Source organism: Rattus norvegicus, chromosome 11, assembly GCF_036323735.1.
Source record: "Rattus norvegicus strain BN/NHsdMcwi chromosome 11, GRCr8, whole genome shotgun sequence".
NCBI lineage: Eukaryota > Metazoa > Chordata > Mammalia > Rodentia > Muridae > Rattus > Rattus norvegicus.
In genome coordinates, this window is record NC_086029.1 from 57,886,996 (window position 1) to 57,914,125 (window position 27,130).

Genomic DNA, 27,130 nt, shown 5'->3' on the forward strand with positions numbered 1-27,130 from the left:
GATGTACCAGAAATTATTAATGAGGAAGGGAAACCCAAACCACTTGAGAAATTCTAAGGCTGCTCAATAAAGCAATCGAGAAGGTTAATAGTCATATTGTCTAACAGCAACCACATCAAACTTTGCTATTTTAAGACTATACTAAAGGTCCCTCGAGATCTTAGAACGAGCATCGGTTTTCAATTACCTGAGACTGATACAAGGTTTCCTCCTGTCAGGAAAAGTATCAAAATGCCCAGAGAAATCCTCCCCAAAGGGAGAAACATAATCATTTGGGCCAAAACCAAAGAAACAAGATGACAAAATCCTTAAGGGAGCATCCAGAGTTTTAAAATTCTCAGTAACAAACTTTTCCCCAAAAAAGTCCTTGGAGATAAAAGTTTGTGTCTGGGAGTGGGTAGCCACTCTAAAACCATTGTCATTAGCGTAAATAAAAAGTCATTCTTTCAGAGTAGCTCTGGTTTCTTTTCTGACTTAATAAGGCCACTGTGGAAGCGGGGAGGTAAGCTAATTAGGGCAGATGGGCAGAGAGAACTCTAATCTAAGCTAAGCTCCTTACTAACCCTGGCCTCTCTTTAACCGGCAGTTTATTTCCGAGCAGAAGGCTTCATGCGTGGTCTTCCTCCACATATTCTGACTCAGTGGGTCAAATGTGGTAGATTTGCATATTCTCTGTATTTTCCTAGGACTAAAGATGCAGAAGCCTAAAGCGCTCGCTTCCCTGGATGAAAGAAAATCCTTCCTTTTTCACCACTTAATCTTCCTCCTGTGCGCAGTGAAGGAATAATAAAGCAAGCCCGTGGTGGCACTGTTGCGAGAATTAACAACAGATCAACTCATTTCGTCCACACAGCATAGCTTAAAATAGTACCTGACAAGTGTTAAGCGTATAATATAAATCATGTTTTATAAAAAATAGTTGTGCTACCAAGTCTTCTACGTAATCTGGAGATCATGCCATTCAAGATGGTAGTGACATTCCAATGAAAGAATTCACCAAGACAGAAAAAGGGACAATATTTTTTAGAAGCACTATGGAAAAGCCACTCAGGATAGCAAAGAGAAAGTATCTATCAACAAACACTCTAGGGGCTGTTTTTCTGGGGTTCTGTGAGCAATGGGATAGTGTTTAATGTTGTAGTGCCCTGGATTGTAGTCAAGTCCATTACAGTTAACTCCTGACTGAACAGTTCCTCGTAGTAGCCTTGCTCCAAGCCCATCCTGCCCTAAAGTAATAGCAGCATATTCTTCAGGGAAAAAAATGGTTCAATATAGCCTAGAATGGCATTCACAGAATATTCATCTACATGAATGTGAGGAACTCTTTTTCTGAAAGTGGTGTCCTTCACCAAATGCAATCAGATAAAATTCGGTACCAGTAAAGGTTTTCATCCACCTAACCAAGTAGAAAGCAACAAAGTTAGTCCCCCACCCCAAAACAACAACAATAACAACAACAAAACCCAGTGGAAACTAGAAAATACTATCAAATAATTTATAATTTTGTTTTATACATTATGGTGAATAATATATATTTATTATATTGATAATATTATATTTATATTACATAATTTATATTTTATGGTGAATTTTTTAATTTCTTAAGATCTACAGAACATATTTCTTAGAATTCTCAACTAATTTTGTCATTATCAATATTTTATGGTGTAGGAAGAGCTTATCAGTTATATCTATGACAGCCTCAAATAATCATTTGCAGCCCTTCTAAAAGCTGTGTGTGTGAATAGTAGTATCTGTAAAATATTAGTAATGTTATAAGAAACATGAAAGCTTTATCATGAGTCAGAATGGAAAAATGAGAAAAATTAGTCTTATATACTCGTTGATGAATGCAAACACAGAGAAACTTTTAATGAACAAATACTAGTAGGAACTTTTTTTTTAATTGGCCGACATCAAAGAATGAAAAGCAGAGAATCAAGGCAGTCTGGAAGCATTGCTGTACTTACACTGAAATGCAAATATTTCCTATATTTTATGGCTTTATAGCCCACAAATCAAAGCATGTGTATATGAAATAACAAATGTTAAACTTTTATACAAATTTCTATGAAGGAATAGAAGAACGAGTTATTCTGTCTGGTTATCCTTTGAACAAAGGGCATTTTAGAAAAATGAATAGCAGTGTGCAATGTTGTCTGGAAATGAATAGCCACCAAACCAAATAGCATGGATGGAGAAGAGTCCCTGAGATCACCCCTTTGGTGAGAGAGAATTAGCAGTTGAGGCTGCTGTAGGAGAGTCATCTCCTTTGGGGACATGCCCCGGTGGATGTCCACACATCCGTGTTCATAAGGCAGCACTCGCTATACTAAGGAGTTAATAAACAAGAACATAAAAGAGGTCACAAAGTTGGCTAAACAGGGGTGTTGAGGAAGGTAATTGTGAATTGGTATGGTCAAATTGTGTAAACTTTTTTAAGTAATAAACTGAAAACACTATTTCAAAAAAAGAAGTATTTTGCTTTTAAGAGAGGAAAGAATTTAGTTTTTTGTTTTGTTGTGGTTTTGGTTTTGTCTGTGTCTCACAAACGCTGACTAACAGTTTTACATAAGGTACCACTTATCCACCTGCATGGAATACAAGTGCCGCCGTTAAAAATTACATCTAATATCAACTTAACATAAGCATATTAGAAAGATTAACCTGTTTAGAAACAAAACCAACTTCAGGCAAAACTCCCAGACTTGGGGTTTAAAGTGGCATTACTCGGTTCCATGTACACCTTGTTGAAAAGTACTATTGTTGGAGGAGTTAAAGGACTGAAGAAGCTGAAGGGGTTTGCAACCCCCTAGGAAGAACAACAATATCACCCAACCAGGCCCCCCAGGAACTAAACCACCAACCAAATAGTACACATGGAGGGACCCATGGCTCCATCTGAATATGTAGCAGAGGATGGCTTTGTTGGGCATCAATGCCAGGGCAGGGAGGTGGGATGGGGGAACGAACACCCTCATAGAAGCAGCTGGAGGGGGATGGGATAGGGCATTTCCAGAGGGGAAACCGGGAAAGGGGATAACATTTGAAATGTAAATAAATAAAATATCCCAGAAAAAGAAATATATTGTCATATATTTGAATACAGATTTTTAAGAAGTTTAAAACTTTCACAAGCACTGACTGATTAAATATGACTTTTAAAAAAAACAACAAAAAGTTGCTTTTCTGCAATAGCAAGCTTCTTAAGTTAAAATTGTGTCTTCCGGGGCTGGAAAGATGGCTCAGCAGTTAAGAGCAGCAAGAGCAGCGACTGCTATTTTAAGGATGCTGAGTGGTTCCCAACAACCACATGGTGGCTCACACCCATCTGTAATGGTATCCAATGCCCTCTTCTGGTGTGTCTGAAGACAGCTACAGTGTACTCAAATACATAAAATAAGTAAATGTTTCTTTAAAAATTGTCTTTTCTACAAATAATCTCTGTCCACTAGCAAACTTTTCACTGTCTGTTGCCTTTCACTAGTAGCCTGATGTAACAAGCCTAGACCCTTTAGACTGAGCTTAATGAAACACTTCCAAAGAAACTCTATTCCTGCCAAATCTTACCAAATTATTAATTTGATCATCTGTCTAGAGACAAGTGTTTGCTTTCAAAAATGTTAAGAGTACTTTCTTATACTTTATGATCAGTGTGCATGTGTATGTGTGCATATGTAGATAATGTATATGCGAATGTGTTAGGCACAGTTCACTTGTGGAGGCTGGAGGACAACTTGTAAACTCAGTTATCCATTTCCACCTCACAAGGTCTCCAGGAACCAAACTCAGGTCACTATGTGTTCCGGTTAGTTTTTCTTGCAAGTTCATACAATCAAGTCACCTGGGGAAAGAGAGTCTCAACTGAGAAACCGCCCAAATCAGATTGGCGGGGAACCATGTCTGTGGAGGAATGGTAAAATTGTTGATTGATGTGGGAGGCTTAGTCCACTGTTGTGTGCAGTATCACCACCAGGGAGGTGGGCCCAGGCTGTAATAAGAAGCTAAACTCGAGGCCCATGCCCTGCCCCCAGTCCCCACCACCCGGCATCCATGATTATATGGAAAGCACTAATTAGATCATGGATGAAGTGAAAACTGGTTTCTTTGGACAGGCAGTTATGTCATGCGATGTTTTGCTAGGGCACACAAGTGAAAGAACACTTTTCCTGAAGCAGATATGAGGTGAAAGGATGTTTTGCTATAGTAAACAGGTGAAAGGATGGATATTCAGAAGGAATATGAATGACCCTACAGACATGGGAGCTCAAGCATTGGTCTGCTTTGCTCTTCCTTGCAATTCTTCACTAACAACAGCCATGTATTGGTTCACCTTACATTCTGCTGCTGATCTCTGCTTGTGCTGACTCCATAGAGAGAAACTTGCCAAAGAACTTCTCAGGTTACTGCGGATTCCTGCCACTTTTGCTACCTCAGGCCAGTTGGTAAGCTTTATAAGGGATTGACCTGCCCTTGCCGGTTCATGTGTGTTGTCTGCCGAAAGGACTGGACTGCACCTGCTGATTTGTATTTGGTATTTGCTACTGGACTGAACTGCTGATATCCTGACAACAAAGATTTGACTTGCCTCCAAAGAACTATTTCTAAACAAGTCTACTTCACCTGTATCCTAATAACTTTTCTCTTCCACTAACCTCTGGTGGGTGGTGGGCTAGAGAAGTTACACTCTTATTAGATTAGAAAAATTTATGCCTACAATGGGGATATGAATAAACACAACAAAAAAGAGGGCATTAAGTTGCGTAACAAGTTGGAGGGCAGGCATTAGAAAGGGATACTTGAAAATGGACATAAAATCAAAATGTATAAAACTTGTAATTAATAAATACAAGTATAAAAATAAGTATTTGCAAGCTGGGTGGTGGTGCACACAATTCTAGCAGTTAGAAGGAAGAGACAGGCTGATCTCTATGACTTTCAGGCCATTCTGGTCTTAAACAGATTGAGTTTTGGGACAGCCAGAGCTACACAGAGAAACCCTGTCTCAGGGGAAGGAAAAACTAGAATTTGCTTTCAAAAAAGGAAAAACTTAAATTTTTTTGTGTATCTAGCAAAATGCTGGCACAGAGATCAAATCAGTAAACAGTGTTCTTTTGTAGTTTCTGCTTCAAGTTCCTACCCTGACCTGCTTCCATCAAGGACTGTGATGGGAAGGGTAAGATGAAATACACTCTTTCACCCACGTCGGTTTGGTCATGTTTGTCAGTCACAGCGACAGGAAGCAGACCAGGACTCTAGGTTGCACAGCAAGTGCTCTTATGGTGACCGTGGAGTTCATTTTCTTGTGTTGTACTACAAGCTAACAGGAGATTGAAAATGGCTATCACTTCCGTGAAATACCTACGAGCAAAAGAGTTTGACGTTTTGGATCTTAGAATGTTTTGCAAGTGCATGAGTATATTTGGGGGAGGGCCCGAATCTACACAGGATATTCACTTACGTTTTGTACATATTTTTAGTACATATTCTGAGGTAGTTTTACACAATATTTTCAGAGTTTTAACCGTCAGCTATCACATGAGGTCAGGTATGGAATTTTCTCCTTGTGGTAAAATGGTTGGTGCTCAGAACATTTCACACTAAGCAACATTTTGGATTATGGATTTGGGGAACTCTTATCTAATTAAGTTGCTCAACTTGAAGTAACAATATTTCCCTTTTAATAGAAAGATATGCAAATTAACTACCTATGTGTTAAAATGTGAAGAAAATTAATTTGAACATCCAATTACGTGGTATATGCAAGACGCAATACAATTAAAAATACATTGCTAGCAGTCCTTCATATTTAAGAAAAAATTACAATGAATTGAAAACATGTTTAATACAAAATGTTGATATCCTCAAATCATTTCTACATGAATTTAGGAAGACAAATTTTAAACAGTCTCCAAAACATGATGAAGGAACATGGTATCTTTGAAAAACACACAAACAGAAAAGTTCTGAAATTATCAGATGTCTTACACACTTGCTTTCCAAAATGAGATATACAACACAATTGACAGCCACTTTTTAAAAAATTCTCCCCAACACACACAAATTGGGAATGAAATATACAATTAATAACCATTTTCATGTGAGATCTCCAAAAGCCACGTACCTCGAACAATGCAAAGAGAGACAAGATCTACAGAAGCCGAGGACGGGGAGGCTGACTGACAGACCCAAGTCACTTGATTGGAAATAAAACTTTCAGACTTCTTAGTTTTACCTTAAATTACCTTCACTTCAAATGCTTTATACACAGTTATAATTGTAAATCCAAGAGATGTTTAAAATAATATTCTAAAATCCATTATTTCAGAAAACAGTACGACTATGTCTCCCTCAAAATATTTGATAGTATAAGATTCTAAAATGTTTGCTAGATAATACCATCATCATTACATAAATTCAGTAGAATTGTTACCTGAACATTTAATAAAATATTAAGTGCTGTATATGTGAGATCCATGGAGGATCATACAGCTTTAAAAACCATAACTTAAAAATATAAAAGAAATGAAAAATCTGGCCTTTGCAGATGAGTAGTGGGTAAACCAAACTATAAAATTACATATTTGGTTCTAAATAATAAATAGGAGTTTAAGGTATTCTCTTTGTTAAAATTATGAGGATACCAATTTTATCTTTTATAGAAACTGTATACACACATTCTGGGGTAATGTAGGAATGAATATTTATATAGCTATACCTCAAATAAACAAAGCTTAGCTACATAGTATGTTAAAACTTATTTGGTATTAAAATTTGTTTCACATTTTATTGAACAGATGAAGTCATTTCTCAGATCCCTATATATGACATCGAAATAGGTGGAGGAGGAAATTAGAGTAAAGTAGTTGCATTTACAATTGAGAATAATAAGCTGCACTTTGAAAGGGTAAATTTTTAATGATATTTTTTTCCACATTATACAGAAGAGATGCCGTGAATGGCATTTTCTGAAGCCTTGATACTAAGTTCTTTTTTAAAAAAATACACAGTATTCATACTGCATGCTTGAGCTGCAAAGAATAGAATTACAATATGATGTGACTTGTCAGCAAACCTGACAAGCACTGGGCCGGCACCAGGGAGAGCCTACCTCCCATCAACACCCAGTCATGTGGAAGTACAGATCACATAGTTTATTACTTAGGAAAACATTCCCACATTACATATGCTATTGCATAATCCAAGCATATTTAGTCATAAAAATATCATATTTTTGAAATTTTATCTTCTATTTTATAAGTGCTTTTCCATCACCTTCAGCTGTGAGAGCCCAACGACTCAAACAAGATACCATATACATTGTAACAATTATGATGTACTGTGAGTTACTTTCTTCTCTGTAAGCTGACACAGATGCTGGTAAGCGGCTTTCCAGGAAGCTTAGGGAACATGTGCCATGTGTGCACAGATTAACTAGCTGCTGCTGCCCTTCTGTTGCTGTAAGTGAAGTTTCAAAATGAGCTCTCGAATATCTTCTCGTTTGGTCTTTATTACATGGCGAGGAAACCATTTCTCCAAGTGAATTGGAAGTTCAAAGTTAACAATGGGATCCTAATAAGAGAAAAGGAAAGAATGCTATCAGTGTGACGTCATGATTTCAAATTTTTTGAATCTCACTGTTATAGGAAACAATAAAAATGGTATCTTTCAAAAAGCAACCGCTTGCTGTGTACCACAGCTTACCATACCTTGCATTCACCTCAAGCGCACAGTAAGTTTTCAGTTTCCCGATTGGGTAACCGCAGCCACCATCTATTTTAAAACATTTTCATTTGATCGCTAACTTTTCAACATTAAGATTAAATAGTCTCCTCTGTTACAATGCCTGTTTGAGTGATTGTAGTTGGTAAACCATGATTCAGTAGAACTCAGAATTCGGATTACTTGGAACGCATGTTAATATTGCTATTATGGAGAAAGCCCTGGTGATAAAGAATTCCAGAGTTGGAAGCATGAAAAGTCCCACTAAAGCTTGTCCTCCACGGGAAAAAACAGCTTTCAGGAACAACTCATTTTCATAAGGTTAATTTAATGGCAAAGTTGAGTTACAACTACAAAGTTATTTCTCCTTGTGGTTAACTATTTTGGTTGCTATAGAAGGCTTCCTTAGATTGTGCTTGTAAATTCAAGGAAATGACCAGAAGGCTATAACATAAGGCCTTGCATCTTGGAGAAGGATAGAAGGCTGGGCTGGCTGTGGAACATCAAGATGGACTCACTAACGGTGACCTTAGGGGCCAGTGCCTGAATGACTGACTGTCTGATATGATTGTTTGAACTTGTACTGCTTTAACCTGGTCCCTGCTACATTAGTGCACAGACGTACAAGATATGGGTTTAGAACTTTTAGCCTCCTCCTCCTTGGAATTTTATATGGTGATCCTGTACTTAAAATATATTCTATTGACTGATGCTACCTAAAATTGGAATTGTATAACAAAGTCAGAATGTGCCACTAACAAGGTCCACTTGATACTATAAACTTCAAATCAAAATCTACTAGAAAACAGTACTAGAAGGTCAAAACTGTCACAGTTAATGAAGTTTCAGTGTGGAAGAAAAAGGGGGTCTAAGCACAATGTAACAATTACCTCAACGGTTTCTCTAACACGTGACATTTTACTATGCAGTGTCACCTCCACCCCCACATCCCAATATCAAAGTCCCAAGTGCAGACAAGAATTCTCTAAATAGACTTCTGGTCAAACACCTGTCTTCACAAAAGATAGTGCTAGTGACAGAACTAAACGAGCTGGTGTGAGAGGCCTTGGCTCCCTGCCATGTAAAGATCTGTCTTTAATGCTGCTACGTTCCAATACAGTCTATGAATTAGAAAATAGTGGCCATGCTTCTGACTGTGTTTCCTCCGCTATGCTGTTCTGAGTGACTTAAGTAAATGGGTCTTTTGCATCTGGAAATTTTTCTTTCATATTTTATCTGTACCACCTGCTTCTTCACCAAGCGTCCAGGACTCCAATTATATAAAATTGAGACCTTTGTCCTATCAGACTTGTCGCTACTATTCCCTTCAAATTCTCTAATTCTATCTTCTGCTATATTTAATGTGCTACCAGGTGTCTAACCTGCAGCCCGAGGTCACACGAATCCCAGGACCTATGAATGTATGAATTATCAATGTCAAGTGACTGGGCATCTCCACAATCCACCTAATGTCGGTCCTATCCTTTTAAGTGAGAGTTTTTCTGTTTTCTCATCATCTTGCCTCAGCTGCCTAATCACACGGGCATACATATATGCATTACTATATTAAAAACTCCAAGTAAGTTCTTCATAGGTTGTCATGTTTTTACCTCTAAAATGTTCATTTGATAGCCTCTTATTTCATATCTTCACCTATTTTGTTCATCTATGGCTTTCTTGGATTTAACATAATAGTCGAATTATTTTAACCTTTTCCAATTCCTTTATCTAGGTCACTATGGCCTCTATGTCTTCTTTACGTTTCCTTGCCTACCTACACTCTCCTGCCACTCTGCTCGGCAGAAATATGTAAGTGCACAGCAGCCGCTGTGAACAAGAGCGCTGCACCCGCACGTACCTGGAAGAAGCTCTCCACATACTGCAGCAAATACACCCCACAGTCGCTGCTGTTGTCCTGCTTAGGGACTTTGGGGCATAGGTCGACCATGTTTGTTTTACTGAATTCACGGTGTGTTTTTCGTTTAACTTCCCACTCTACCTCCAAATACCTGAAATAATCAACAAGGAGAGTGGCTTGAGTACAAACTGTGATCAGTCAGCAACACTTTCTATAAAGAAGAAAACATCTCCTTTACAATATCCTTGCTTCAAATTAAACTTCCAAAGACAGAATTTCAACAATACAACTGTAATTTATGAGCCTTCATAAATGCCACTGTGAAGAAAGTGATGTGATTTTCAAATAAAAGGTAGAGTTCTCAACAACTTAATGTTCACAATTCATAAAACAAAGTTATTTATATTATATAACACATGGCTTTTAAATTTTAATTGTTTTTTTTCTAGCTCCTATATTAAATTACAGAATTCTTCTCTAGTGCCAACTCGTAAAGCACTTCTTATCAAAGGTTCTGGCTGTGATGCCGTATGACCTGGGTTAGAACCCCAGATCCACAGTGGAAGGAGGCAACCAACTCTCACAAGCTTCTTCTAACCTCTACTCCTAGGTGCAGCCCAAACATGCCCCCCCGCCCACACACACACAAATGTGATCTGTATAGGAAAATCCTCCCTCTCTCTCTCTGTTTCTCTCTTTCTCTCACATCATACACACACACACACACACACACACACACTACACATATAATCATGATATTATCAAGCTCTTTTTTTATTGTAACCAGGATTTCACCATTATAACCCAATGCCATTATTTAAAGCTGACCTTGAATGTATGGTCCTCTTGCCTGTCAGGCTGCAACACTGCTGCTGAGTGTCGGACTATAAGACTATTTTGCCACCTATTCCCCATCTCCAGGATTTAGTAATACTGAAAGTATTTAGTTTTTAATAATACTGAAGGTAGTTTCAAAAGTGCTGAGATTTTAAATAATAGACTGAATGCAAAAGCTTCATTACTTACTCTCGCAAGTTCTGAACTGTGTTTTGTATGGAAGCAGCTTTCAGGGAGTCTAGTATGAGAATACATGGCCTTTAAAACACAAAGGAAGAAATCAAGATATAGAGACTCATAAAGATGAATGCCAAAGTACAAACAAACAAAGAAAACATCCAGGACTGGTGAGATAATTTAGTAGGTAATTGCCTCTTAGTCTCGTGACCTGACTTCAATACTGGATAGAAGGAAAGAACCAATTCCCAAAAGCTGTCCTCAAACTTTCATATATGTGGCTGTGCCACAGACTATGCAAACCCCCTACACACACACATTTCTTAAAATGGATGGATGGATGGATGGATGGATGGATGGATGGACGGACAGATGGACACATAGATACTGTGACTGGAAAGACGGCTTTGGTTCAGAGCACTTGTTCTTGCAGAAGATATGGCCTTGGTTCCCAGCATTCACACAGTAGCTCACAATTATCTGTAAATCTATTTCCAAGGGACCCAGAACCCTCTTCTGACCTCTGCACTGATGACCAGCACACACGTGGTACACATATGCACATGTAGGCAAACACTCATACACATAAAATAAGTAAATCTTAAAAAAATATAATTTTCAAACTATGTATTATCATGGGAACATGTACTTACCGCTTACACATTTTCTTTGGTACTGACATACTCGTCTCGGTACTCTGAAATAACATGATTTTTGTCTTTACGATTTAAGCTAATTTAAATACATTAATAGTCACTCATTCTTTAAAGTGTTTCAAACACTGAAATTAAATTTACAAATCAGAATTTGTTCCTCCACAGTTCACTTCAAATTAAATCAAGCTCACTCCATTTCCCAAAGCTGACTGATGAAACACTTCCGCACTGACCTCAGGCACATGCTCTAACCTAGCCTAAGCAGTAATGTAAATTTTTCCTTTTATTCATTTATTATCTTTAAGACAAATAAGATAACTTATACACACTGTTACTTAACTGTCTTAGTCAGGGTTTCCACTGCTGTGAAGAGACACACTGACTAAGGCAACTCTTATAAAGGACAACATTTTATTTGGGCTGGCTTACAGGTCCAGAGGTTCAGTCCATTATCATCAAGACAGGAAGCCTGGCGGTGTGCAAGCAAGCAAGCATGGCACTGGAGAATGAGTTCTTGTTCCAAAGGCAGACAGAAAAAGACTGGCTTCCAGAAAGCTAGGAGGAAGATCTCTCAAATCTCACCCACACAATGACAAACTTCCTCCAACAAGGCCACACCTCCTAACAGTGCCACTCCCTGGGCACTATAGGCTGGTTCAAAAACATGGTCTCAAACACATGAGTCAATTCAGTCCACTGCTGCTGCTGTTCTTGGTAATCATCCCATGACACTGGCATCTCTAATACACTGGGGTCTTCCACTGCAACTAAACTGCACTACTAGCCTCTCACAGGCTCTCTTCATGGTGACTCAAAATCCTCAAATCCTCAAGCTTCAAATCCTTTGCATGACCCCTTCAGTCCTGACCTTTGACTGCAATTGAAGCTGCACCTTCACCAATGGCCTTTCATGGCCTCTCACAGGGCCAAGCCTTAGCAGCTCTCCATGACTCCTTCATGGGGTCAAAAGCAGTACCACCTGGGTGACTATTACACATTAACAAGTCCAGTGCAGCACAAATTACTACCTTGGTTACCTCTGGAACACAGCTTCTTGGTGCTCTCAGAAAATACTTCCCAGAAGATTTCACCTCAGTGATGTTGGTCTCTTCTTAACCACTAATTTCTTAGCTCCAGCTAACCAGAAACAATTGTCCCAGTAGTCTCCTCTCCTCTTGTCTCAAAAATCAGAGCCACATGGTCAAAGCTGCAAGGTTCTGCTGCTTGCTGGGGCTGTAACATGTCCTTGTACTGTTCCATTATCTCTAGCCTCCTGTTTTCCAATTCCCTCACAGCCTAAACTTGGCTGTCCTGAAACTTGCTCTGGAGATTGACCTTAAACTCAAGAGATCTGCTTGTCTCCTAAATTCTGGGATTAAAAGTGTAAACCACTACACTTGGACCTGAGCTTTTCTCTACTTGGAACTTGCTCTGTCCCAGGCTGGTCTTGAACTCAGAGATTTGCTTGTCTCTGACTCCTGGGATTAAAGGTATGTGCCACCACATCTGGGTCTAAGCTTTTCATGGCCATTATCCCTCAAGAACGGGATCAAAAGCCTGTGTCTTCCAGCCTCAAGATCTGAATCACAAGTGCCCTCCATTTCTGGATTGTAGTTTATTTCAGATTAAAAGTCCAAATGAAAACAATAACCAAGTCCTTGTTCAACGGCAAAAGCTTAAGTTTAGCTGGGTGGGATCTTGCCCCAAGGTCACCACTCCATATTCCATTTAATATCCTTGAAGACAGGATTTAGCTTCATTCCACTTCCTGATGCTCTTTTACTCTTTTATCCATACATTTTGTATTTTCTTTCTAAGCTTGCTACTTTTCATTAAAATGCTCTTCATAGGAGTAAACTTTAATAACCACACACCAGAATTTATACCAGGCTCTTTTGAGACTTCCTCTGTCAAAGCAATTAATCTTAATCTCTTTATCTTAGCCTCAGGCAGACTCTTTGGACAATGGCAAAAAGCAGCCACATTCTTTACCAAAATACTAGAAGAAGAGTTTCTAGGCCACATATTAAAATTCTTCTCCTCTGAAACATCTAGAGCTGAGACCCCAAAGTTCAAATCACTCACAGCACCACTGTCATCCGTATCCTTCTAGGATGTCCCTTAAGTCCCAATTAAAGCATTCCACTGCTTAATAAATCCAAAGTCCCCAAATCTACATTTCTCCAAACAAAAACATGGTCAGGCTTATCACAGCATTGCCCAAGTCATTAGTACCAACTTCTGTCTTGGTTAAGGTTTCCAATGCTGTGAAGAGACACATGACCAAGGCAACTCTTATAAAGGACAACAATTAACTGGGGCTGGCTTACAGGTTCTGAGGTTCAGTCCAGTATCATCAAGGCAGGAACATGGCAGTGTACATGCAAGCACGGTGCAAAGAATGAGCTGAGGGAACTACATCTTGTTCCAAAGGCAGACAGGAAAAGACTGCTTTCCAGGCAGCTAGGAAGACGGTCTCTCAAATCCCACCCCGCAGTGACACACTTCCTTCAAGAAGGTCACGCCTCCTAATAGTGCCACTCCCTGGACCAAGCACAGTCAAACCACCACATCAACTAAGAGACACATTTCTTCCCTTTGAAGCACAAAAAATGGAGTTTTAATATGCATTTGATCTGAGCCAAAGGCTGAGAAGGAATCAGGGTATTTATCTATGATAAGAGTAAACATACTGGCAATTGTGGGCTTCATTAACAAAGATTTTGTTTCTAAGTTCCTGAATAATCATCTTAGTGCCATGGTTTTTCTAAAGAACAAAATGAATTTCCAAGGGAGGAAGTAGACACACACTAAACAAATCAATAAGAACTTAATTTTCTTTCCCAAGAATTGTTGAGATCAAAAAGGACAATAATTGAATTATGATTCACTAATACACATTTTAATCCAGTCAGCAGAAACCCATTTTATAATTAACTATGTAATTTTTATGAGTGTTTTCTTTTCACATCTGGATAGAACATACTTACTTGGGACTCCTCTGCACTCGTGAACACAGTTGAAGTGGTGTGTGGATCATTATCTAATAATAAATAAGTCACTATGAGTCTTTATTGTGTGTTAACACAGATAATTTAGATAATTTAAACTTTAAGATACACGCAGAGCATTAATTAAAGAAAGAAATTTATAGTCAGTATTATGAGAAAATGTAGTCAATGAATAAAACTGGTAAGAGTTAGTTGTTATCCCATAATATAGAAACCTCAGAGCCGAAACCTGAAATACAAATTGGCTGGGCTCATTTCCTCTGAAAAGACTACCTTCAAATACAGAGCACTAATAACGCTGTCTGCAGTGATGTGGAGGGTGATTGACCTGTCATGTTCTTCTACCTTTCAAAGCACAAAAGGACAAGAAAAGATAGAAAATAAACAGGTATCCCCACAGTGTTTCTTCCTCCCTCTACAGTTAATGGATTGTATTAGATTTAAAAAAGAAAGAAAGAAAAGAAAAAAGAAAGAAAGAAAAAGCTGCTACTAATTTGGCTTGCTATTTAGGTTACAGCTATAAAACAACACCTGATATTTATTATTTTTTTTTTCAAAAGAAATCAGGCTCATTTGCTCACTTAAAATAAGACGTCACAAGAAAATTATAGCAGAAATATGGGTGTGTATATTGTCTCTGAATTAGTATATAAGAAGTGTGATAAATGAGAAAGTTAAGCTATGCCTCAAGAGTCATTCCATGAATTCAGAGTCATGTTAGAAAGCTATTATCTTAAAATGCTATAATGAAAGTTAGCATCAACAGTAAGATTTTAGAATTAACTTTGTATAATGCTGGGTATTATAAAAATTTCAAACATTTTTATTCTGTTAACTTCATATTGCTTCATTTAATCTGCTTATTACTGTGATTTTTATTAAAAAATACTGTATTGACACTGGCTGTCACCTATCGTTTTGTTGTCATGTTGAGACTGCTGGTCCTGGAACTCTTGGGACACAGTTTGTGGAAAATCTTCATACACAGCTTCTTCTAGCCATGGGAAACAAATGACTGCAAGATACCAGTGAGACCTGTTGAAAAGAACTGTAATCTTAATAACAGACCAATCCGAACAACGTAGAAGAACTTTCTAGAACTATGTCTGTGACAGGAGATATGATAACCTTTTTAACTTATTGTGAAAACATCCACTATAGCAACTCATATTAGATGGAGGACATGTTCCACATCGACAGCCACAATTCCCAAGGCCGTGAATAAAACTTCAACCTCTATCTACCTTCATACATTCAGCATTTTCTTGTCAAAATCTCTATTAATAAAAAAGACCCATAACATTACTTTTTTGCATTAGAATTTTATTCTAATACAATTAACTCAACTGCTTTAGTTATTATAACATCGGAGACATTTTTCATTTTTTTTCTACTAAAAACTTAAGTGACTTCTGCATTTGTGTAGCCTTTTAACTGATTATACCTCAAGTATTTTTCTTAACCCTTGACTTGTTTTTAAATAATCAAAAATACTTACGATTCATTTACAGGTACAAAGATGTAGTCTTTATTAAAAATATTTATGTGACGAGTCCATGTTCTCACTCTTCTGTGTCTCCTCTGAGCCACTCTAGGAAAATAAAAGACAGATTTATTCTTAAATTGTAATTGAAGTCAGAACTGACAGGTAAAATCCTTATTTGAGCTATGGAATTAAAAGTCACCTTTTACCCTTAAAATGCCACCATCTTCAAAGTATGAAATAACATATCTGAAATATATTTGATTGTTCTCACATCTGATTACCAAAACAGTAATGGGATAAACAGAGTAAAGGCGGCACACTGCTAAATGCTTTTTAGATTCCAAAGTGGCTCAGCACTGAGCAACAAACACATTCAAACCTAGTTCTTCCTGCTCTGCTCCACTTAGAGATAATGCAGATTATCACCAAAGCTTTACACGATTATCCAACTGCCCTGTGGTACACGTTAACACCTAGTGGAGGAGGAGAACTGAGGGTCTCGTGTTTCATTCTAAACACAAGCTTCATCCCCCTTCAATCACATGTAAGGAAATGACAGCACACAGTTAAGTGATCCGCTGACCCTTGTCCACTCTCCTTCCAGCGGGTTTCATATTCCTTCCCTCAGAGCAAGTAATACAAAGGGCCTGAGCTATCACAACGAATGCACAGTGTAAAGAAGGTGAAGGAAACACAAAGTGATTACAGGCATGAGACAGCCCAGCTTTTCCTCAGTTCCTAATTGTAAAATATCCCCAATTAAATATCTAACCCTTCTCCCTAGTTAGTAATAGGCATTCTCTTCTGTTTCTCCCATTATTTTCCAGTCACTGCTCAAGGAACTGGAGATAGTGAGGAAAGTAGAAAGCGCCTGACCTCACAGAAAGCTCAGGATGACCAACCAATAGGAAACAACACAACTCTCACTGTGAAACACAAGGGCTAGAAAAGATTTCAGAAGAAAATGTGAAAGGGCTGAACATACTTGAAAACTGTTGACCAAAGAATGGTAAGAGAAGAGTGTCGGGAGATGAGTTTAGGGAGATGAGAAAAGCGGATCATTGTGCAGGAATGAGTGTGCAGGTAATCTTATTCCACAGGTTATATAATCTGGGCCTGTTTATGAATTGATACTAAAGTGGTCCTCTCTTGCTGCACTGCTTCTACATTATGTCTTTTTAAAACTAGTTTAAAGGGATTTTTTTGAATATTAATTATTAAGACACAAATCAAACTGCAACAGGGGATGTGTGTGTATGTGTGTGCACCCATACATGCACACATGTATATCTCACCTTTCCTACACTATATCATTCACGTAACAGTTGTTTTTTACTTTTATGTGTAATCAGGTACATATAAGCTAACTTTTTCAAGCCCAGTGTCTTAGTTAGGATTTTTATTTCTATGAAGAGACACCATGACCAAGGCAACTCTTATAAAGGACAACATTTAACTGGGACTGGCTTACAGGTTCTGAGATCCAATCCATAATCATTATGGTAGGAAGCATGGCAGCATCTAGGCAGGCATGGTGCTAAAGAAGGAGCTGAGAGTTCTACACCTTGTTCCAAAGGCAAACAGGAAAAGACTATTTTCCAGGCAGTTATTAGGAGGGACTCCTCCCACTCCCACAGTGACACACTTCCTCTAACAGAGCCTCACCTCCTAATAGTGCCACTCCCTGGGCCAAGCATATTCAAAGCACCATACCTAGCAATAGGCAGAATGTATATACTTTCACATTTTCACACTGAGTCATGCCAATTCACATCTTCACACCGAGGCATGCCAATTCACATCTTCACACTGAGGTATGCCAATTCACATCTTCACACTGAGGCAGGCCAATTCACCTCTTCACACTGAGGCAGGCCAATTCACATCTTCACACTGAGGCAGGCCAATTCACATCTTCACACTGAGGCAGGCCAATTCACATCTTCACACTGAGGTATGCCAATTCACATCTTCACACTGAGGCATGCCAATTCTCATCTTCACACTGAGGCATGCCAATTCTCATCTTCACACTGAGGTAGGCCAATTCACATCTTCACACTGAGGCAGGCCAATTCACATCTTCACACTGAGGCATGCCAATTCACATCTTCACACTGAGGTAGGCCAATTCACATCTTCACACTGAGGTAGGCCAATTCATATCTTCACACTGAGGTATGCCAATTTACCACTTCTACTTGTAATCTTATAAGGTGGGATTACTTACATGATCTCAGTAATGTGGGATTACTTGTATGATAATTTCTATATACACAAAATAGAACTGTATGGTATCAGAAATTATAAATAACAAATTAATCACTAGCATTTTTCCTTCAGTATGTCCTCTCCTAAACGTGATTATCAAAACTATTTTCAAAGTAGATTTTCCCTTTAATTCTGACAGGCCTTGTCCATAAATACAGAAACTAAACCAATAAGGCCACTTAAAGCTGATCATAATTCCAGCACGTCTGATATTACCTCAGTATACATTAGTTAATCAGTATATACTATTAAAAGAACCTTCTGTTCTTTTAATACATTCTCATAAATGTTCCAAATTATACCATAAATTATGTCTTAAACACTACAAATACCTGAAAGAACTAAACTTTGAAACTTGAAGACTGCATTCAACAAAGTAAATCTAACTTAATTTCTTTTAGTTTTCATTAATAAAAATAGGTATTATAAATAATTGTTTTATATTATTATAAATTATTATTTCTCTTACAAAAATACAGCAATTAAATGATTCTGTTTAACATGTGACTTGAAAGCAGGCAGCCCTGTCTGCTCCCAGGGCTGACCTTGTGCCATAGCTCTTGGTGCTCAAATCCTGCAGGGGGTGGGGGTGGGGGCCCAGGAGTACTGACAAACCTGAGAGGACAGGTGACACCACCACTTCTGCTTAGAATTACCTGCTCAGAGCCCTGGGGGGGGGGGGGGGACTGAGGAGCAGTAAGGGGTAGGATAGTCCTGTATCCGACTGACCCAGAGCTGACCCTGTGCCACAGCTCTTTGTACCCAGATCGCACCAGGAGAGAGCTGGTCCGCCACTTCTGCTCACATTCCTGGCCCAAGAGGAACCAGAGGGCACTATTGCCCTCTGGATACAGGAACCTTGGAGCAGTCAGAGGCAGGACTCTTCCGGTTTCTGCCTGAATCCAGAGCTGAAAGCCAGACACACCTAAGAGCAGAGGTAAGACCAACTCTCTGCTCCAGGTGATTCACCTGGAGGCTTCAGGACCCACGAACCCAGGAGCAGCTCCAGATCCAGCTGAAAGGAAACAGGTCTCCAGGAGTGCTGACACACAGGCTTACAGGAGGGTCAAGCCACTGTCAGAGACAGCAAGACCAGCTAGCACCAGAGATAACCTGATGATGGGAGGCAAGTACAGGAACCTAAGCAACAGAAACCAAGGCCACTTGGCATCATCAGAACCCAGTTCTTCCTCTACAGCAATTACTGGATATCCAAACTAGAAAAGCAAGATCTAGATTTAAAAATCACATCTCATGATGATGATAGAGGACTTTAAGAAGGGCATAAATAACTCCTTTAAAGAAATACAGAACAACACAGGTAAACAAGTAGAAGCCCTTAAAGAGTAAACACAAAAATCCCTTAAAGAATTACAGGAAACACAACCAAAAAGGTGAAGAAATTGAACAAAACCATCCAGGATCTAAAAATGTAAATAGAAACAATAAAGAAATCACCCTACAGATAGAAAACCTAGGAAAGAGATCAGGAGTCATAGATGCAAAAATCACCAACAGAATACAAGAGATAGAAGAGAGAATCTCAGGGGCAGAAGATAGCATAGAAAACATTGGCACAACAGTCAAAGAAAATGTAAAATGCAAAAAATTCCTAACCCAAAACATCCAGGAAATCCAGGACACAATGAGAAGACCAAACCTAAGGATAATAGGTACAGAAGAGAGTGAAGACTCCCAACTTAAAGTGCCAGTAAATATCTTCAAGCAAATTATGGAAGAAAACTTCCCTAACCTAAAGAAAGAGATGCCCATAAACATACAAGAAGCCAACAGAACTCCAAATAGATTGGACCAGAAAAGAAACTCCTTCTGTCACATAATGGTACAAAACAAAGAACGAATATTAAAAACAGTAAGGGAAAAAGACAGACAATATTGTGGATGCCAAGAAGTGCATGCTGACAGGAGCCTGATATAGCTGTCTGCTAAGAGGCTCTACCAGAGCCTGACAAATACAAATGAGAATGCTTGCAGCCAATCACTGGACTGAGTACACAGTCCCCAATGGAGGACTTAGAGAAAAGACTGAAGGGGCTGAAGGGGTTTGCAACCCCATAGGAAGAACAACAATATCAACCAACCAGACCCCCCCCCCCCAGAGCTCCCAGGGACTAAACCACCAACTAAAGAGTACACATGGAGGGACCCATGGCTCCAGCCACATATGTTGCAGAGGATGGTATTGTCCAGCATTAATAGGAGAAAAAGCCCTTAGTCCTGTGAAGGCTCATTTCCCCAATGTAGGGTAATGCCAGGGTGGGTGTTGAGGTTGGAGTGGGTGGGTGGGAGTGGGAGCATCCTCATAGAATCAAGGAGAGGGGGTATAAGAAAGGGGATAACATTTGAAATGTAAATACCTAAAATAACCAAGAAAAATAAAATTATTTTAAAAAATAAGGATCTAAGTCCAGGCCTACTAATTCCTAGCTATTTGTCCTTTTCTAAATATTCAATCTGTAAGTAATCCTCTTTTTTCATCTAAAGAACTAAAATAGGGCCTAGAGAGACGGCTCAGTGGTCAAGAGCACTGGCTGCTCTTCCAGGGTCCCACATCTTCCTGGAATGCCAGCATCTGCATGTCACCTGTGTGTAACACCAGTTCCAAGGGATCTGATGCCCTCCTCTGCTCTCCATGGATACCAGAAGACAACATGTACACAAAAAATTGACATGTATTTTATTGTTCTATGTACCTAAAAGCACTGAGGAGGAAAGAAAATAAATATAAAAATCACCCATGAAATTTATAGAGTGGAAGAGAGATGTTTAGTAACTTTAAAAAATAAAAGCTCCCAGGATCTATTCCTTGAGTTCTAATACAAATTGTTGCACATGGAGCAAGGGTTTGTTAAGAAGTCTATCCTATTATAGCTACCTGAGTTTCTGTTATCTAATAAATAATAACCATGTCTTCATTTTTCTAGTCCACTCTACTGCTCAAAAGCATTAATACTTAATAAAAAATACTAAATAGAGAAATTTAGCAAAATTGTGCAAATAAGAATGGTGTTCCAATAATTATACAAACTTAATGAAATAGTATGTCAGCAAGACATACTAACCAGAAAAAAGAGCTCTACATGTTTATAGCAGAGTACAACAGGGAAGTACACATTTTTAAAAGGCCCGTGAGGAAATGGAGATGAGCGTAGTGGGAACTGCTCCAGTCCTGGGGTGCAGAGCAAAAGAGAGCAACAGCGCCTCCAAGTGGAAGGTAAAGGTATAGTAGGCACACCCAGTAAGACAGTCTTGACTGTTTCATTCCTTTCTCTCTAACTTCTAGGACCCACACTGGTCAGCAACTGGATATGGGGCCTACAAGAACCAACCTCCCTCTTAAAGAGCAAACAGAGAAAGGTAAGAAATGGTTCTCTCAGCGAACAAACCTGTGACCTGCAAAATGCCTCCCTTGGTATTATTACAATGAAGCTACTTTACTACAAGCATGAAAATAGCAACCTTCTTTATCTTAAAGCTTAAGAGTTAGAGAGCTGGCTTGGTTGGCTAAGGCACCTGCTTTCAAGCCTGGTGAGCTAGTTCAATCCCCAGGACCCACATGGTAGGAGAGTGGATGGACTCCCTCAACTGTACCCTGAGTTCCACATGCATGCTGTGCCCATACACACGATTCTTTTAAAACCTCAGTTACATTAGACTGACTTACGAAAGATCTGGATTATCTTCTGTTAAGTTATTTTCCTTTCTTGTCAAGCATTTATAGAAAAAGCTACTAAAAATGTGGCTTCGCTCAACAAGTTCATCTGATGCCTTCTCCAAAAGAAGATACCTGTAAAATAGCAAGCGACAAAGGAAACTGTGTTTAGAATTTACATGGTTTTCTTCAATTACCTTATTAATAAAAGGTAATTAATATTGAAAATTACTGTTATATCCAGTTAAATGCAAAGAAATTTTGCATTTTTCTATAATTTGGGTTTTCAGCTTCTCCTTTAATTATCTTTTGTCTTTCAAAACAATCGCTTAAAGTACAAATTGCCCACTTATTTAATAAATACTTACCAAATCGCTAACATGTTATTAAGCACATTTACACTGAAGACAAAAAGAAATAAGCTATGAGGATAGTTGCTGAAGCATAAACCAATAATCAAGTGATAAATACATAAACCTAGAAAACATTTAGTAAGTGGAGTATTTCCAGGTTAAATTCTTAATCTACTTCCATATTCAAGTAATTCTTCAGTGTCACTTTATTACTCACTTAGTGATTATAGCTTTCATAATCAAAAAATTGCTGCTATTGATAGTCTACTCAGCCATAATAGTTTAATAATTTTAGACAGCTCAGTAGCTGAAGCACACAGAGTCCTGGAAAGGAAGAAGTGCAGAGACAGAGAACTCAGGACAGCTTGCTTGCAGCTCCTCCCGTCTTTCACACAACTGACCTGTGTGTCTGAGTGTGGGAAGGGTACAGAAAGTATGCTTAGAGAAACATTGTGACAACAGACAGCATTTGCCCAGCCCTTGATACTGGGCAAGCCTGGAACTCACGAGACAGAAGAGGCAGCACTTGGTGGAGCTTCCTAAGTAACAGGAGTCAGTTTGTCACTCTCGTTCTAGCAGACGATAAACACAACTGTGTCTTTAAAACCAAACTCATGAAACTACCACACTCCTTCCAGATAATGTAGTTATGTCTCAGAAAACTGAAACACTCCAAGAAACTCAACAGTACTCAATCTTCCTTTAAAAAGTATCAAATCTGTAAAGCTACAAAACACGACTCACAAAGAAGAGAAAAACAGCACCTGATACCAACCCATAATTTACATAGACCAAGAGGATTGTATTCCCATGTGGAAAATAAAAAAGGCTAAACTGAATTTCTAGAGACTTTAAGGTCTATCTCTATAAACTTGAGATAATGTGAGATCCCGAGCCTTTGGGACCAGAAAAAAATAAAATTATGAATAAAAAGGGCAGTCTAAACATTAATTCTTATTTGAGAAGGATCTTTAAGAAATTAGATATTTCAATCAAGAGCTATAATTTTTTAGTCTAGGGATACAGTATAAAATAAAAACTGAAACCAAATTTCCTCTGCATGAAAATGTTTTAGGAATTATTATTGCTCTTGGTTGTGTTTTGTTTGGGCTGGTGAGTCCGTCGGTTGCTTGCTTACTTGCTTGGTTTGTACAGGCTGAAGCCCGTGAGAGTTCGCTTATGCCTATGCTATCTTACCCCTCAGAGTACAAGCTAACAGTCTGAATGAAGCAGGCCATTGCACGAGACTGTGCCTCTTCTGTCAGCTCCATTCTCTCAGCTCCCCAGGCTCCTGAGCACTGACAAACAGTAACTTTATAGTCGTTTCTTTTCCATTCCCAAAGTGCACTGAATTCTGTAAATACTTCCTTCGCCATGGTACGCAATGTTCAAGAAGTACATCAAAAACTCCACACATAAAAACTAAGCCAAAGGGGTTGGGGATTTAGTTGAGCGGTAGAGCGCTTGCCTAGCAAGCGCAAGGCCCTGGGTTCAGTCCCCAGCTCCGAAAAAAAGAAAAAGAAAAAAACAAAACTAAGCCAAAACAGCAAGTGCTGACTCTTCTGTGATGTGTGATGTCTGTGGATGGTGAGAGAATGCACCTGAATTAGCCAGCCTCAGACAATGGCAGCAGGCAAAACGCTCTCTGAATGTGAACTTTTGCCAGGTTACTTCTGACTAAAGTGGAAAATAATTCAGATAAAGACACTTATTTTCAAGAGGGCATACAGCTAAATGGCAGATGCTTTCCTGATATGCACAAGGCCCAAGGTTCAATACCAAGCACAACTGAAAAAAAAAAGATATTTAATCAGTTTCACAGTAATGCTTATAAACAAAAGAGAACATAATTATACTTACTTAAGGTAAAAGTCAATGATCACATCGTTAAGAAATTCTCCTTCTTCTAAACATTCCAGATCTTCATTAGTTACTCCCAAGCCTCCCTTAGTAGGTGGTGGAGGATACACAATCAACCTTTAAAAAATAAAAATAAAGTTAAAATATAAATTATATTATATTATATACAAAATATGCTTATATAATATGCAAAGTTTTATATAACTTATAGTAATATATTATTAATTAATTTCTCATATGAAACAGCTGGTAGGTGGTACTGTCCATAGCTAAACTTTATACAGTAGAGTATCTACTAAGACATAACAGATTATACTTTCCTATATTTTCATAAATCTCTACAATTCAAATTTTCCTACATTATATAAATCTTTTGTGTAATATTTATCTTTCAATAAGTGTTATAATAAAGCGAGATTTCCCAATGCTCCAATTTGCAGTTCTAAATTTGAATGTAAAATGAATTCTTTTGCATTCAGAAAGGCCAGAACTCAAACACCGTTCAGTCTTTCTGGTGGCCAGGAGATAGACAGTATAAATGTAACAAGGCAGCTTTCCCCTAAGAAAATGGTTCCGTGTATATGTGACAGGACGTAAACGAAAACATGAGACCCATCACTACCAAAGAGTGGTGGATGACAAATGACAGCCCATAAGCATCTCCTGGCACATCCTCTTAAAAGGTAGACACACAACTGACTGGATTCCAGGCTATAATCTCAGCATCAGTAGGGGATCGTTTGATGGGCAAATGCAGTAATTTTATAAAGCTATAACTGTACTAGAAAAATGTCATGAAACCCAGTGACATCCACAACTGATCTCATCTTGGTATCAAAGCACCTAAATAAGAAAACTGAACATTTAAATGTAATTTTATAGTTCCTATGAAACCAGTTATTGCCTTTTCCTGTGCTTTCGACTGCTTAAAAAAGTGAGAAAAAAAATTCTAAGGTATAAAAGTAATCTCCAATGTACAGAATATTCTGCCTTACCACCAACAGAAAACATATGAAAGATAATCTATCAAGAAGCATCTTTAAGGGGTTGGGGATTTAGCTCAGTGGTAGAGCTCTTGCCTAGCAAGCACAAGGCCCTGGGTTCGGTCCCCAGCTCCAGAAAAAAGAAAAAAGAAGCATCTTTAAGGGCTGGAGAGATGGCTCAGTGGTCAAGACACGGACTCCTCTTCCAGAGGTGCTGAGTTCAAATCCCAGCAACCACATGGTGGCTCACAACCATCTGTAAATAGATCTGATGCCCTCTTCTGGTGTGGCTGAAGACAGTTATAGTGTACTTATATATAGTAAATTAAAAAAAAAAAAAAAGAAGCGCCTTTAAAAAGAGACCTAAATAAACACCAAAGTACCTAAACTGAGAAATACTTTAATAAGCAAATTTATTTCCTTACTATATATTCACATATAAGATGTACAATTTCTTTTTGTTAAGATGTGCAATTTCTAAAACCATACATTGCTATTCCAAGATTTTCAATAAACTCTTGAATGTTTCCAAATTGTGGTGAGTCATTTTTTCATACAGACACAAAATTAAATGAAATGATGCCTATCATTTTCATGATAATTTGCATGTCCTTCATAAACAATACTATTTCCATTGCTAGCCAGGAGCACAACAGTAAAACTCAAAGCATTCCGGCAGGAAAACTACTCAAAAGCAGCATCGGCATAGGGGTTGGGGATTTAGCTCAGTGGTAGCAAGCGCAAGGTCCTGGGTTCGGTCCCCAGCTCCGGAAAAAAAAAAAAAAAAAAAAGGGAAAAGCTACTAATATGAACAGTGCAACCAACAGGATATGGCACAGTTCTTACTTCTGAACGGGTCCAGTGTTCCTGACTTCTCGCCATTCTTCATCTGGACTTGAAGTAATAGACAGTGAGTAGCAGCCACTGCTTTGTTTATGTAGAAAGGTGTAAGTAGGCTTGACGACATCTGCATTTGAGGGCTGGAAAAAAAAAGACTCTTGTAAGTACATGAAAACAAACATCAATTTTGAAAAACACAGAGGTAAAAATCTGTATTTGTAACTGAAAAAAACTACAACTAAAAGAAATGTATATCAAAAAGTAACAACTATACTTATAAAATTCCTATGCATGTATAATCAAATAAAAAATACTATTGATCAAGAGATTTCATATATAATATAATGGCTAAAGTTTAAACCTAAAGTCCTACTTCCAGGCATGAGTTCCACAATTAAAGAAGAAATCAACTTTGTGTCTCAAAATAATCAAAACAGGTAGGTAATACTATGACAAACTAAATTTTAAACTAAAGAGACTGAGCTTATATCAGAAATTGATATTCCATTATTAAACAGTAACATATAAAGTTGCATATAGTAATATTTTCTGATTCATCTAACACTATTATGTTATTTAACACTATTTATAGGCTTTAAAGTAAAAGAGCCTCAGGTCATACTTCTACACATATATATCTATCTGTGTGTCACAGCTACTTAGGAAACACTTTTCCTTCTAGACATAAATGACAATTATATACGCTATAAGTATATTATCAATCTACAAAAAGATAAAATTTATTTTATTTGATCTACCATTAACATTGTGCATGTACGGGTGTTCATGATGCATTCATTTTCCACAGCATGCGTGTGGAAAATGGTTCTCTCCTTTCAGCCCTTTGTGGTTTCCAAAAACTTGCACAACAAGCACTTTACCCAATAAGCCCTCTAAAAGTCCCCTAGATAACATATTTTTAATTACTATTCCTTAATATAATGTTACTTACAGAATGTTGGAAAAAGAAAATCCTGTCTATATTCTCTAAATCTTAATATCATAAATCAGTAAAATCTGACTATTAGAATATTAGCTGAGGACTTCAGCCTGCTCTCACTACCTTTCCTACCAACACCCTTTTGCTAGTGTTGTCTTATCTTTCAGAACCTTCGTAGTAGGAGAATAACAGCCACTTCTTTTAGGCCGTTGGTCCCCAGTGGGTCTGCCTCCTCCTTCACTTGACATCAGAGCTAGAATATATATTATTGAGAAGACGACAGGAGCAGTTTGCCCTGCTCAGTGTGACAGGGCATGCCTTACTGCAGACGGTGCTGACTATGCTCACCTGTCTACGTTGCTGTCTCAGGTCTCTCCACTACAGAGTACTACTGTCGTTTTCTAATTTAATGGCTGTTTGGGGTAAGGGACTTGAGGTTATACACACATGCTACTTCTCCAGA

General features: G+C 38.3%; 2 protein-coding genes across 6 annotated transcripts in view; both read right to left on the minus strand.

Annotated features, from left to right (window-relative positions):
• Positions 1 to 455, minus strand: part of Impg2 (interphotoreceptor matrix proteoglycan 2) — a 99,537-nt gene extending 99,082 nt beyond the window's left edge. The window contains 1 exon segment of the mRNA NM_139088.3: positions 188 to 455. Within this exon segment, the coding sequence (NP_620788.2) occupies positions 188 to 272 (85 nt within the window). The 5' untranslated portion in view covers positions 273 to 455.
• Positions 456 to 5,805: 5,350 nt separating this feature from the next.
• The window catches only part of Senp7 (SUMO specific peptidase 7), a 160,413-nt gene continuing 139,088 nt past the window's right edge, over positions 5,806 to 27,130 (minus strand). For 4 of the 5 annotated variants that reach the window (XM_006248244.5, XM_006248248.5, XM_017597931.3 and 1 more), the window contains 10 exons: positions 25,734 to 25,867; positions 23,905 to 24,021; positions 21,704 to 21,826; positions 15,760 to 15,852; positions 15,172 to 15,296; positions 14,241 to 14,293; positions 11,248 to 11,291; positions 10,607 to 10,675; positions 9,581 to 9,731; positions 5,827 to 7,572 (listed from right to left, as the gene is read on the minus strand). In XM_006248244.5, coding sequence (XP_006248306.1) covers positions 7,435 to 7,572; positions 9,581 to 9,731; positions 10,607 to 10,675; positions 11,248 to 11,291; positions 14,241 to 14,293; positions 15,172 to 15,296; positions 15,760 to 15,852; positions 21,704 to 21,826; positions 23,905 to 24,021; positions 25,734 to 25,867 — 1,047 coding nt within the window. In that variant the 3' untranslated portion in view covers positions 5,827 to 7,434. Of the gene's footprint in view, positions 7,573 to 9,580; positions 9,732 to 10,606; positions 10,676 to 11,247; positions 11,292 to 14,240; positions 14,294 to 15,171; positions 15,297 to 15,759; positions 15,853 to 21,703; positions 21,827 to 23,904; positions 24,022 to 25,733; positions 25,868 to 27,130 lie in introns of all 5 variants that reach the window. The other variant, NM_001105888.2, reaches the window with a different exon arrangement.